The 13,863-nt window shown below is 35.5% G+C and overlaps 2 protein-coding genes across 2 annotated transcripts; both read right to left on the bottom strand.

Moving 5' to 3' along the window:
• Positions 1 to 1,518: 1,518 nt before the first annotated feature.
• Positions 1,519 to 8,082, bottom strand: LOC129952114 (uncharacterized). Its single transcript, XM_056064556.1, has 2 exons — positions 7,842 to 8,082; positions 1,519 to 3,004 (listed from the first exon to the last, which is right to left on the bottom strand). The coding sequence occupies exon 2, from the start codon at positions 2,925 to 2,927 to the stop codon at positions 1,947 to 1,949; it is 981 nt and encodes a 326-aa protein (XP_055920531.1). The 5' UTR covers positions 2,928 to 3,004; positions 7,842 to 8,082; the 3' UTR covers positions 1,519 to 1,946.
• On the bottom strand, positions 2,978 to 7,114 carry LOC129950401 (uncharacterized). Its single transcript, XM_056062343.1, has 3 exons — positions 5,299 to 7,114; positions 3,177 to 5,230; positions 2,978 to 3,004 (listed from the first exon to the last, which is right to left on the bottom strand). Exons 1-3 carry the CDS (start codon positions 7,112 to 7,114, stop codon positions 2,978 to 2,980), a joined length of 3,897 nt encoding a protein of 1,298 aa, XP_055918318.1.
• Positions 8,083 to 13,863: the final 5,781 nt, after the last annotated feature.

A 13,863-nucleotide genomic window follows, 5' to 3' on the forward strand; every position in this document is an offset into this window, starting at 1 on the left:
TTCCAATTTGCATTGACACAAATAAAACCAAGAGCCGATTGATTCATTAAAATTCAATTCGTTTATTTTATTCGTTTTATTTTTTCGATTTCCTTTTAAAATAATAATAAATTTATTATCAGAACAAAAAATTACTACAAATTTCGTCTCACAGCTTCGCCGAAGGTAAAATTCCAAGAAGCAACCAAAGCTGATAAGGGAAATATGCCCCCTCATTGATTTTATATAACTTCAGGCTATGTGTAGACAAGCGACCATTTTCTCGGTAAGAAGAAAAAAGAGGCTTTTCAATTTTCAATAAAATACAAAAATATATCTTTCCCAAAAAAAAGGCATATGAGTGAATAAACAAGACCAGAAAATGGGCATCAGGTAAACAGAGCTTATTTTCGGATTTTCACTTATTTATCTGTCGGATACATTTTAAATATAAATATCGATGGAAATATCCCCCAACGAACGCAACGTTTTGATAATTTGGTGTAGAAACGAATCATGTCTATAGTCACCACCCAGATTTTTTTCCTGGGAATTTAAGGTCGCCCTGGGCTTTGGTTGGAGTCGGAGACGGAGTATTCAGATTTTGTACGATGGTACGAAGCGATGTGATGTACCTACGTGTCCGTAAAAATGTCGGCCATTTGCCACGTTTCTGGGTTCTGCCTTGAATTTATTTACTCTTGTTTTTCTTTTTAATGATTTTGTTTTATTTTTTTTTTATTTTTTTTAGTATGAAAAACCTTGTTATACGATAACAGTTTTTATTTCTTCTTGTGGCATATGTACCCTACCTGCACGTGGCTATATGTTTATATATATATATAAATTAAAAATGGCACACAGGATCTATGGGAGAAGCTTTAAAACAAATTTAATTTTGGGAAATTTTGGCAGTTGCTGAGAATCAGACACATTGAATTTGTTATTGAATTCATTGATTGGTTTTGAATGTTGTTTTTTTTCCAAAGAGTTTTTTGTTTTTGCTACAAGAGCTGTGTTTCTTCTATAAGCAGATTTGCCATTCCTCTTTATAACAACAAAAAGCTTTTTTTCAGGGAATTTTTTCCACGGAAATTCAAGTACTAAATATTTTTTTTTAATTTTTTTTGTAAGGCTTTTCTTAATTAACAAGGAATCAACATTTTAAAAAGTCTTTTCCTGTGTTTTTGTTTTTCGATTTTGTTAAAAACTTAACTGAAAACACCCTCTGAAGGACCACAATCAGATACTGGTGTTTAAAAACAAATCTTCCAAAGGAGTATTTTGTATTAATATAAGATTTATCTCAAACTCCCTGTGTGATCAAAGCCTGTTTGAAAACATCTGTCAACAAATTGGCCAATGAAAATTTTCCGACCTTAAGATATTCAGATACAACAAATATTGTATTTATTGAATGTATACCAAAAATATTACTTAATTTGTTAAATTTTTTGAATCGACAGAGAAAAACAGCTTTAATTTTATAGTTTTTGAATTTTTTTTATTTAAATGAAAATATGACTGTTTTGGATTAATAGTTTTTTTTGTTTGTTTGTTTGTGGACTGTATTGTAATGTTTAATTTTGTAGAAACAAGTCTTTGCCAAAAAAAGAAGTTAAGTAAATTTAGGTATATGTAAATGTTTTTAATATTCAATATTATAAGTAATTAAATGTAATGTATTGTACAATTTATGTTTTGTTACCAATGTCCAAGTTAGGTGTGTACTCTGTGGTGTCCAAAATGTAAGAGAAAGAATTTTCTGTTTAAAAGTTAGACTTAGCATGTAAGAATATAAATAACAAAAGGAATGCAAGAATAATGATACAAAAAAGTTACGTTATTTTACAATGTTTGTTGAGAGCGAGAGTAAATTTAGAATTTTAATTGCTGAATGTAAAGTTAGGGTGAAATGGGACATTGTTGGGCATTAGTGTAGACTTATGTTTTTCATTACAAAACATTCAGCCCCCCCTGGAAGACTCCGGTCTTTCAGAAAACGGCAAAGGCGCTAGCTTAACGATGGGTCGAACATAATCACCATTCTTGGTACGAACGGTAACCACACGAATCCTTTCATCTGCACCAGGGTGAACTTCTATGACTCGTCCAAGTATCCATTTCGAAGGTGGCAAATTCGGTTCCTTGAGCAACACCATGTCGTTTTTCTGTAGATCTCGTTGAACCTTTTGCCATTTGGGTCTGTTTTGTAATGATGTCAAATATTCCTTATGCCACTGCTCCCAGAAACCTTGCATGAGAGTCTGTAAAAGATGCCAATTAGAACTTATCGAAAATTTTGAAAAATTTAAATCAGGTTGAGGAATTGCACAATATGGTTCTCCAATCATGAAATGTGACGGAGTAAGTGCAATTGGTTCAAAATCGGAGGTTTGCCACATTGGGCGTGAGTTGAGTAAACATTCGATTTTGGAGAGAAGAGTATACATCTCCTCGTAGGTAAGTATATGTTCACCAATGACACGTGTGATGTGCTTCTTCACGGATTTCACACCTGCCTCCCACAGCCCACCAAAGTGGGGTGCAGAAGGTGGTATGAATTTCCAATCAATGGCGTCTTTAGATAGATGATCTGCAATGATATTGTTTCGCTGCTGGTCCATTAACAATTCATGCATTTCCCCGAGAAACCGTTTAGCACCATGGAAATTTGTGGCGTTGTCGCTCCATATTTCTGTTGGTTTTCCTCGGCGCGATACAAAGCGGTCTAGGGCCAAAATAAATGCACTGGATGACAAATCACCCACTAGCTCGATGTGAACTCCCTTTGTCACAAAGCAAACAAAAAGAGCTATGTAACCCTTGACAAATTTAGGGTTCCTTCCACGAGCCAAACGAAGAGTGATAGGTCCAGCATAATCGCAGCCAACTTTGCTAAATGGCCTTGAAAAACGAACCCTTTCGATTGGTAGATTCCCCATCATTTGTTCGGAAGTAGATTTTCTTTGCTTGAAGCATTCAATGCAGTCATTTACTACCTTTCTGACAATATTTCGGCTGCCTAGAATGAAATAATTTTGTTTTAGCAAAGACACCATTAATGATACACCTGCATGTAAATAATGTTTATGGGTATATTCCACTATAAGTTTTGTTATTGGGTGCGATTTGCAGAGAATTATTGGGTGTTTTTCATTAAACGACAGTTCAGAGTTTTGTATACGACCGCCTACGCGAAGAACATTTTCACTATCAAGGAAAGGGGCAATTGATGAGAGTTTAGATCGCGAAGGCAAGTATTTATTTTTGTTGAGACTTTCGATTTCAGCGGCGAATAAAATATATTGAGAGGCTTTTATCAGGCAAGTTTTAGCGATGTTTAGTTCTGAAGTTGAAAGAGCATGTAGATCACGTAGTTCCGGAGCAAGGCGACGATTTTTAAGATAACGAAAAATGTATGCAACCACACGTAACGATTTTATCCAATCTGACGATTTATTAATTATTTGTCTCAGAATGTTGTTTTCATTTATTTGGGATACGAATACCTGGACTTTATTAGAATTCCTTTCCTCCAGCTGATCACTTGATACGTTCTGCAAATCATGTTGAGTTTTAGGCCATTCACTGCGGTTCATTTTAAGCCAAACTGGACCATTCCACCAGATATCAGTCGACTCGAGTTGAGATGGCGGAATTCCTCTTGATGGAACATCAGCAGGATTGTCGGCGGATCTAACATGATTCCAGGATTTCACCGGAATAGATGAAACTATCTCTGATGTTCTATTTCCAACAAAAACTGACCATTTTTTGGGCGGTGCGGCTAGCCAATGTAGGACAATGGACGAGTCTGTCCAAGCAAATAATTGCATATGTTTTATCTGTAACGAAATCTTGATTTTTTTAACTAAGCGGGTTAATAAAAGAGTTCCACAAAGCTCAAGTCTAGGAAGTGAGAGCACTTTGATTGGAGCAACTTTCGTTTTAGCAGCGATTAATGAAATTGAGACAGTCCCATCTAGATTTTCACTTCTGCAGTAGATTACAGCTGCATATGCATCCAAGGAAGCATCACAAAATGCATGGAACTCGTAGTTCACTTTATTTGTCCACATTAGTCTCGGAATACGGATTGATTCCAATAAATGAAGCTCTTCTCGTATAGTGATCCAGCGATGCGAAAGTTCCTGTAGGATTTGGTCATCCCATCCTACACCCGCTCTCCACAAATCCTGAAAGAATATCTTTACAGCTACCACGACCGGAGCTAAAAAGCCAAGGGGATCAAAGATGCGCGATGCTTCGGATAGGATAGAACGTTTTGTACATGATGTTGACTGGTCCAAATTTACCTTGTACGAGAAACAATCCCCAGATGGACACCAGCGCAGCCCGAGGACCTTTACAGTCAGAGAATTTTCAAAATCGATAGGAGATAGTTCCCGTTGATCTTCGGGGAAGGATATGAGAAGTGGCCAGCAATTAGTTGTCCACTTACGAAGGTTAAAACCGGCAAGTGACAAAACCTCAACAAGCTCTTTTTGAAGAGCGATTAAATCTTCAATTGTATCAGCGCCTGTTACCAAATCATCGACATAAAAGTCATTAAGGATAACTGAAGAAGCTCGAGGGTGTGTTTCAGCAGAATCCAAAGCTAGTTGTTTAAGCGCGCGTTTCGCTAAGAATGAAGCAGCCGAGGTCCCGTAGGTTACAGTTAAAAGCCTATAGTGTTTAATCGGAGATTCAGGATTTTCTCGCCATAGAATCCTTTGATAATTTGTATGTTTTGGTGAAATCCAGATTTGTCTGTACATCTTTTCGATGTCCCCAGACATTGTATATACGTGACGACGAGAACGAAGACATATTGTAAATATGTCGCATTGGACTTCAGGGCCAACGAAAAGGGATTCATTTAAGGACCTCGAATCAGGTGATGACTTTGCGGAGCCATCAAAAACAACTCTCACTTTTGTTGTACTGCTATCAGCCTTGAACACGGCGTGGTGAGGTAGATAGTAAGAATCTGAATCGTTTATCTCTTTAACAGGTATTTCTTCCATGTGACCCAATGAAATGTATTCGTTTAAGAAGGAAGAGTATTGTTTTTGAAGTTCAGGATCACGAACGAATCTCTTTTCCATTGAATATAGTCGGTTGAGTGCGATTCGAGATGAGCTTTCAGATGTGGGTTTGCAATTGGGTTTGAATGGTAAATTAACCATGTATCTACCATCTGTATGGCGACTATGAGTTTGAATAAAATCATCCTCAGCTCTTTGTTCTTCAATAGACAAAGGTTGTTCATAAAAAATCTCTTCTAGACGCCAAAAGCGTTCCAAATCAAAGTACTTGGCATAATCAAGCTGAAAGCTTCACTGGATGGTGTGCGATCATAGCTTCCAGCAATTACCCATCCAAAAATTGTCAACAAAGAGTTAGGAGCACCCGGTTCTGCCCTTGGTGTTTCGAGAATAATGTTGAAAATATTATCTGCTCCGATGAGCATATCAATCGTTCCTGGTTCATAAAATTTCGGATCTGCAAGATCCAACGAAAGAAATTGTGTTGTGTTTAAATTCAACGAAAGTGGCGGAAGCATAGACGTAAGTTTTTTTATTACATGACAATCTATATCTATGTGATTTGAATTGAAACGAGAGTGTAGTTTTAACGAAATGAGACCATTGGGTTTGCCCGCAGAAGTTGATGCGACTCCAACAATAGGGATACGAGATGGTTTTCTAGGAAGACCCAAACGTTGGAGAGCTTTCTCCGTAATAAACGAGATTTGGGATCCTGAATCGAGTAGAATTCGAATGTTTTGAAACGAGCCAAATTTATCCTGAACCTTAACGACGGCAGTAGGGAGAATTGTAGATTTAATAGCGTTGGATTCGAGAGATGAATGAGTATTACGAGTAGATTCGAGAGAATGATGAGTAACAGCGGAGTTCGAAGGGTTTTGTGTCGATGGTTGTTCAGTTGTTTTATTAGTCGACGTAGTTCTAGGTTCATGTACTAGGGTGTGATGTCTAGCATTGCACGACCTGCACCGAAATTTAGAATTGCATTTGTTAGATGCGTGTCCAACTCTAAGACAGTTGAAAAAAATCGAGTTTTGTTTAACGAATTCGCGACGTGCGGTAGTATCAAGAGCGAGAAATGTCTTACAAAATGGAAGTATATGATCTTCCTTACACTTTGGGCAATTAGGTTTTGCTTCGACGAAATGTGTTCGAATATTGTTAGAAACTTTGTTCAATGTTTTAATAGGACCAGAAAATGAACTACACGATTCGAGACAAACGCACTGATTTTGTAGAAACAGAAGAAATTCTTGGATGGTACAGTCATCCCGAGATTCTACCTTTTTTGCCCACGCTTGTTTTGTTTCACTGTCTAATTTTTGAACAAGAATATAGATCAACCAAGGATCTCTAGAGTTCATTTGTAACGCGTTCAAACCACGAACTATTTCATCAGCTCCATTTGTAAGCTTGCGAAGAGTTTCTAAATTCAAATTATTAGACGACGGCAAGGCCATGAAACTTTTAATGAATGATTGTACGATTAAATGTTTTTTGTCGTAACGCGCTTCAAGCTTATCCCAAGCTTCGAGATAATTTTCTTCGGTAAACGAAATGTGCTTCAAAAGAGTAGCCGCTTCACCACCCAGAAATGATTTCAGATATTGAAATTTTTGCGTACCGGTTAGGGAGACATTGCAATCAATTGTTCCCGTGAACAAATCTTTAAAAACCGGCCAATCCTTATAGTCTCCAGTAAAAACTGGAATTACAAGTTTTGGCAACACGACCGACTGACGAGAGTTTGATTTTTGCAAAACCGAAGCATTTATTGTTGATGCTTCATCACGATCCTTATCTGGATGTTTTCTTATAGACCCAGAAAGTTTAGAAAACGCTTCGAAATATTTCGTTTCATATTCCCCGTATTCGGGTTCAGGGTCGACGAAACCTTCCTGGTCGTAGAACTCGTATAAATTATTTTGCTGCAAAACGAATTCAGACCAAGCTTCCTGAAGTTTCTTTAATTGAATTTCTAGCATGTCAATAGGGGTGGAATCGACGACTGATTCCGAAAATGTTGAAACCCTAGTGATTGTACCCTTTGCACGACCGCGTTTTTGCTTGACAATATTCATTTTGCAGACAAATTTTATTTAAATTAAAAAAAAAGATTTTGTTTCTATACCGACGACTAAATTGTTTATTTGTGCAATTATTGCAAGATATAGATGTGTACCATTCAATGCTTTCTAATATACAACACGTTCTAATTGTAGTTTTATAGTTTTCAATTAATTTTTTATGATAAGTTTAACACCAAAATGCCAAAGAGTTTATGGAAAAAATGCCATATAAATTCTTAAAATTCTCGAAGAAATCAATGTCTTTGACAGTTCTATATTCTGACTAAGAATTTTATTTGCGATATCAAATAGAATTTAGCCAATAAATTTTACAAAGCATATATAACCGTATAAATTAAATAATTGTTCATGCAATTAAAGTTTTCATGCAAAAAAAAAAATCATGTGTTCATCATATTGCATCGACCCGTTACGAGGAGCACTTTTTTATAAAAAACCATACATATATATTGGAAAAATTGTATGCACAAGGTTTTAATTAATTAAACTTTCACACACTGATCAATTTTAATCCGGCGAGCTTAAGGACCATTATGTTTTGGATTAATAGTTTTTTTTTGTTTGTTTGTTTGTGGACTGTATTGTAATGTTTAATTTTGTAGAAACAAGTCTTTGCCAAAAAAAGAAGTTTAGTAAATTTAGGTATATGTAAATGTTTATAATATTCAATATTATAAGTAATTAAATGTAATGTATTGTACAATTTATGTTTTGTTACCAATGTCCAAGTTAGGTGTGTACTCTGTGGTGTCCAAAATGTAAGAGAAAGAATTTTCTGTTTAAAAGTTAGACTTAGCATGTAAGAATATAAATAACAAAAGGAATGCAAGAATAATGATACAAAAAAGTTACGTTATTTTACAATGTTTGTTGAGAGCGAGAGTAAATTTAGAATTTTAATTGCTGAATGTAAAGTTAGGGTGAAATGGGACATTGTTGGGCATTAGTGTAGACTTATGTTTTTCATTACAAAACAATGACTTATTATAAAAATGTATCATTTGCAAGTTTTTAAAAGCAGCAATGGAAAATTATCGGTGTTGGTGGCATTATTTTTATTTCTTAGTATTGAACCTTAAAGTTAGAAGAAGTTTGATAAGTTTAAGGGGAGAGGAATTGTATTTGTATTTGTATTTTATTTATTTCAAAAATCGCTTACAAGGTAGGACATGAGTCTTTTAAAGTGTTGCAAGCCTTTACATTAATTTCAGAATTTGAATAAAAATTATATACTTATATGCCAAATAGTTTAAAAACGAAAAATTTAAATCTACTTATGCTTCTTATTCTTCTCATAGCGATGGGCAGAGAGTTCCAAAGGCGTACAATATGAATACAAAATTGAGGCTCAGTATTTAAAAAATTGTATCGGGGTAATATTAAATCAAAGGACCTTGTTGAATGAGGGAAATTCAGCTAATCAGGCTGTGTTGTATTTGGATGATTTCATGCAGGTAACTCAGAGAGCGGAAGTTTATAAAGCTGTCTAAGCTACAACCAGTAATCCGTACCGCAAAAATGGATATGTGATGATAACGACGTAGATTATAAATATAGCGGACAATATTGTTATAAGCATCATTCAATTTGCGGCTTGTCACACAGTCTTGTTTACAAAAGATTTCAGACTCATACAGCACAATTGGTAGTGTAAGGGCCTTAGCAAGTAGCAGTTTAGTTTTGATCGTGATGAAATTTCGAGTGACTTCAAGAAGGCGGAGACTTCCATAGACTTTACCAATGGCACTATTAAGGTGGTCCCAAGTGAGAGTGCGATGAATACTACTCCTAGGTTTCTAGCAATGCTAACATATTTAATGGTTTCGTCGTCAAGTTTCAACAGGTTTAAGCCCAATAGATCAAAGTTTTTGAGAAAGACGGGGTGGGATATTGGTTTGACAAGGTTAAGGCGGAGATTGTTCTTTTTTGACCACTGTGAAATGCGGAGCAGATCCACGTTCATTAAAGCTACGGCATCATTTTTAGCCCCAAAAGGTCAACTTATCAGGAGCTGCACATCATCAGCATAAAGATGAATTAAACAATATTTAGCAACTTGTAGTAACTCATTTATGTAAAGTGAGAAGAGGATTGGTCCAAGGATAGATCCCTGTGGCACTTCACTCAAAACATTGAGAAATGTGGACGAGTATCAATTGGCCACCACGCATTGTTGCCTTCGGCTGAGATACGAAAGAACAAGCTTACATGACTCTTAAGAAAACCCAAAGTTTATTGGCAGCTTTCTACAAAGGATTGAGTAGTTACCAGTATCAAAAGCCTTTGAATAATCTAACAGTGTTAGCAGTGTAACATGATCACTGTCTATTGTCATTTTTATTTCATCAGTTACAAAAAGTAAGGCGGCTGCGCTGAGGTCGAAAACTAGACTGACAGACTATCCCAGAATAGTTTTTTCAAACACCTTCAAAAGAAACGGAAGAATGACAATCGGTTGAAATTATGAAGCAGTAACTGTTTGGTTTTTTCGTATGGAAATAATCTTATAATTTTTCCATTCTAAAGGAAACTCGAAAGTATTCAATATGCTGTAAAATATGTTTTGTAGCGCAGTATCTATAGAAGCAGTAGTCTCAAGAACTTAGGGTCCATTTGGTACATTAAAGTACCATTTAATCGATATTATTGCATCCACAATGTCTTCCTCTTGTATTCTTATAAAACTCAGAGAGCTGTTGATAGCAGTTGGTTCCTCCTCAGTAAGGAAATGAACGGGTGAAGCAACGTTTAAGGGCATGGACTTAAACTTTTCGTTGAGTGCATCAAAATCGACGTCACCAACAGTCTTTTTAGATTGTTTGCCAATACCGATTTCACGCAGGTTTTTCCATAATTTCTTGCCAGAGGTTAAAGAACCAAGTTTGTTTTCATAATAAAGCGTTTAGCCGTTCTGACCATTACGACAACTTCATTACCTAGTCTGCAATACAATCAATACAATGGAATTGTGGAAGTGCTCCAGTAAGTAACGTCTCCATAGACTGTAGGCGGCATCTAGTCGTGACATCAGAGCAGAGATGTCGCTATCCAACCCAGGTGGAGCCATATACCTAACGAGAAGGGTTTTAATAGGAACATGCCTCTCAAAAAGCTGATTTATGTCAATAAATAATATGATTCAATTTATATCGACCTTCTAATAGAGTTTTCAGTGTTAATATATTTTAACCTCACAATATAATCTTTGATAAATAAGAACCTATATGTCAAAAATATCATGAACCAATTCCAAAGAAATGTACTCCATTCAAAATGCTTCTTTAAATCATATAAAACACATATTGTTTAAAAAAAAGAGCTCCAATCAAATGCAGGTGACCATTTGAAGCCAATCTCTAAAAATAAGTGTTCTAAGGTTTCTATTTTTTTCTCATGATGATGATGATAGTAGATTACGATTATATGACCCTAGTCCAACAAAGGACACAAACTAAAAGAAAAGCAAAATAGAAACTTTCAACAAATTGCTTCTAATATAGATCAGCAATCAGAAAAATCAACAGACATTCTTTAAGCTCCTCGTACAAAAAAAAGAGAATCTCCTTTAGATTCTCAAAAAACTCCAATCGACAACCTAATCTTCGATTGAAGAGGAAAAAGTCTATTTTCTACATCTCTATTAGAAAACCTTTCAAAAAACTCTTTAAAAATGTTTCGAAGTGAATCTGACAAAAGCAAAAAACAACAACATTTTGAATCAGATATAATGTTTCAAGCATTGCAGAAATGCAGACTTAAAAAGAACCAACAACTGATTCGAAAATAATCTCCTCTTTTCTGCTCATATGTACATATATTTTTCTTTTTTTGGTATTTTGAAAAAGTTCTGAATTTTTTTTAAATCTCCCTCTCATTGATAAGTCCGTATTTGGAAATGTGGAAGCACTCAACACATCCATCACAAGAATCTCTGGATATTTTTCTACTTCCTCTTATTTCAACGAACTCTTAACTTTTTCGCCCGCCTTTTTTGTATGTCTCTACTTCAACCTCAACCCTCACAACCAACCAAGGCTATAAGGGATATTTACGAAAAGTCAAAACGATTGTCTGTAAAAATAAAAAAGAAAAAGATACAAATGTATTTCAAGAGCATGTATGTCAGCAGCTACCTATATACATACCTACTGGAAGTCTCGAACTGTCGAAATGCACTTAAAATTCACCGGATGTGTGTGTGGGAGACACAACGTACATATAAAAATGGCAGAACATGTCCGAATGGTTGTTTCCTCTTAAAATTTCAAAATGTCAACCACAATCACCATCATGCAGTCATGGTTTAAGACTTTCTTCTGCAAATCCCTTAGTCCTAGCCATGGTTATCTATATTTGAAGAATCAGAAAGATGTTTTTGGGGGATGTAGTAAAGCTCATTTGGTATTCCGGAAGAGGGACTATTCCTGACCATACCGACTTAACCACGCGTTACACACTAAGAGTCAGTCTCAATCTGTAGAAACAATGACCAATGGCTATAATTTAAAAAGACTAAAATCAATGATAAACGGATTTTTAACGGTTAAAAGAACTCAATTGTGCGTGGTTTGGTCATTATTTGTGACATTTTCCTTTGTTCGGTAAAATTATAGTTAAGTTGATTAACTTCATTTAGTTGTACTGTGACTTTTTTCATCGTACGTAAGTCTTAAGTAGACGTAAGATATTTTACTTCAAATTATATAAAATTATATTCGTAACTTTTTTAAAAGCTAAAGTACTGGGATAAATAAGTTTGGGTAACAGAGATCTGTACACTTCTAAAAAACATCATTTTAAATCGAATTGAGATGTTTCATAAATTTCAGTCACAAACATCAAAGGGTAAAGTGCAACGCCCACTAAAAAAATATGTTCAATTCTTTTAAATACCAAAAGTGAAATAACGTTGAATTGAATCCAGTGGAAACATGGCAATTTATTTTAAAAGGAATAAAAACCACCCACGTTGACCGAAAACATATTTAACAAAAAAGGATTGAAACCTGATTATATCCTCGTTGATTATTATGTTTATCGATTTTATTTGGAAAATATGTTCCAAAAATAATTATAATAATTTTTTCCTTGAATTAAAATTTCATTCTGATGTACATATATTTGAATTCAAACATTGATCTGATATTTAAATGGCGCCCAATTGTAAACCAACACAAAATAAATACACCTTCGAAACAATGCGAATTTTGTAGAAATGGAATTAATTTTTCTTTTATTGAAAACTGTTGAAGAAGGAAAAATAAATTAGACTTCTGATTCCTGTTGGTTTCGATTTAATTTCGTGAATATTCAAGCCCTCTTCAAACAATAATGTCAACGTGTTCAATCACTTAGATTAACAAAATTATCCTTAAATTGAAGAAAAAGGTTAATTTTCTTAGAAGAATTGCAAAATCATACAGAAAAAAAAATTCAAATTAAAAAAGAAGATGTAAATACAAAACACAAAAAAATGGTTTTGTGTCCTTGAATTGATTACCTTCTAAATTTCTTTTTATACATGGTTATCCATTTTGCTGTTTCAAAAGTAAACGTAAATAAAATATTTCATTTTTATTATAAAGTTTGAATGTTGACATTCTGTGTGAAACACTGCATTATTTTGATGACCACCACGCCACGCCAATTGCTGCAAGCATCGATTCTTTTGAGGATATTTTCGACCACATTTTGACACTTTTTGGAAGGTATCTCAGCCATAACTTGACGAATGTTGGTTTTTAGGTTCTCATGAGTTAAAAATCATCTTGTGGAAAGTTGATATCGCCACGAGGAGAAATAACGCTGCAAAGAAATGTCTCTGGCCATAAAGCCATATTCGCTAGAGTTGTGTGGCAGCTTGTACCGTCTTAAAACCACATATTCTCCAAGTCGTTTTCTTCAAAAGCAGGCAAAATAAGCCAAATGCGAGGACTCGGCACATTCGGGTATTCGGCAACACATTCACTGACAACAGTGATATTTTCAGTCGTACGAGCGAAAAGTTAAATGCAGCCATACAACAGGCACGCAATGCAGCGCTGCATAGAATAACGAAGGCTGGTCACTAGAAGACGAGAGGACCACCTACATCCCAGAAGGAAAAAAAAAGAGCATAAGAAGCGTTCGGTTGAAGATATTGAGAGGTTCAAAAGAAGGAATGAAGTTCGAAAGTTTTATGAGCAGGTGAAACGAAATTCTTAAGTACATAAACCTCGAACCGGAGGCTGCAAAGACGAAAGTGGAAACATCATAGTGGAACCGCAGTCAATGCTGAGGACATGGGAGGACCACGGACTGCAAAATGTATAACGGCTACGACAAATCGATCTCCGCTGTTAGGCAGGATGATTAATTTAACAAAGACGAGGAAAGCCTACAATCCCGTCTTCCCGACTTAGACGAAGATAGGATTGCCATATCTAAGCCGAAGTCAACAAAACCCCTGGATCAGATGGGTTGAATGCCGAGCTCTTCAAAGCAGCTGGAGATAATTTGGTTGGGAGCATGCACTTACCTATCTGTAAGACATGGTCGGAAGAAAGCATGCCCGATGAATGGAACCTTAGTACTGTTTGACCGATCCTGAAAAAGGGAGACCTTCTAAACTGCACCAACTATAAAGGCATCAGTCAACTTAACATCGCTCACAAAATCTTTTCTGCTGTAATATGTGAACTTTTAAAGCCTATCGTGAACAACCTGATAGGTCCTTATCAGTGTGGTTTTAGACCAGAAAA

Source organism: Eupeodes corollae, chromosome 3 (genome assembly GCF_945859685.1).
Source record: "Eupeodes corollae chromosome 3, idEupCoro1.1, whole genome shotgun sequence".
Lineage (NCBI taxonomy): Eukaryota > Metazoa > Arthropoda > Insecta > Diptera > Syrphidae > Eupeodes > Eupeodes corollae.

Excerpts from the sequence above, each read along its gene's own strand:
- LOC129952114 (XM_056064556.1), bottom strand. The coding sequence starts at position 2,927 with ATGATGGGGAATCTACCAATCGAAAGGGTTCGTTTTTCAAGGCCATTT.
- LOC129950401 (XM_056062343.1), bottom strand. The coding sequence starts at position 7,114 with ATGAATATTGTCAAGCAAAAACGCGGTCGTGCAAAGGGTACAATCACT. Across the intron at positions 5,231-5,298 it reads TTTCAGCTTGATTATGCCAA|AACAAAGAGCTGAGGATGAT; the intron begins GTACTTTGATTT and ends TGTCTATTGAAG. Across the intron at positions 3,005-3,176 it reads ATAGTGAAAATGTTCTTCGC|GCAGCCGAAATATTGTCAGA; the intron begins GTAGGCGGTCGT and ends ATTTCATTCTAG.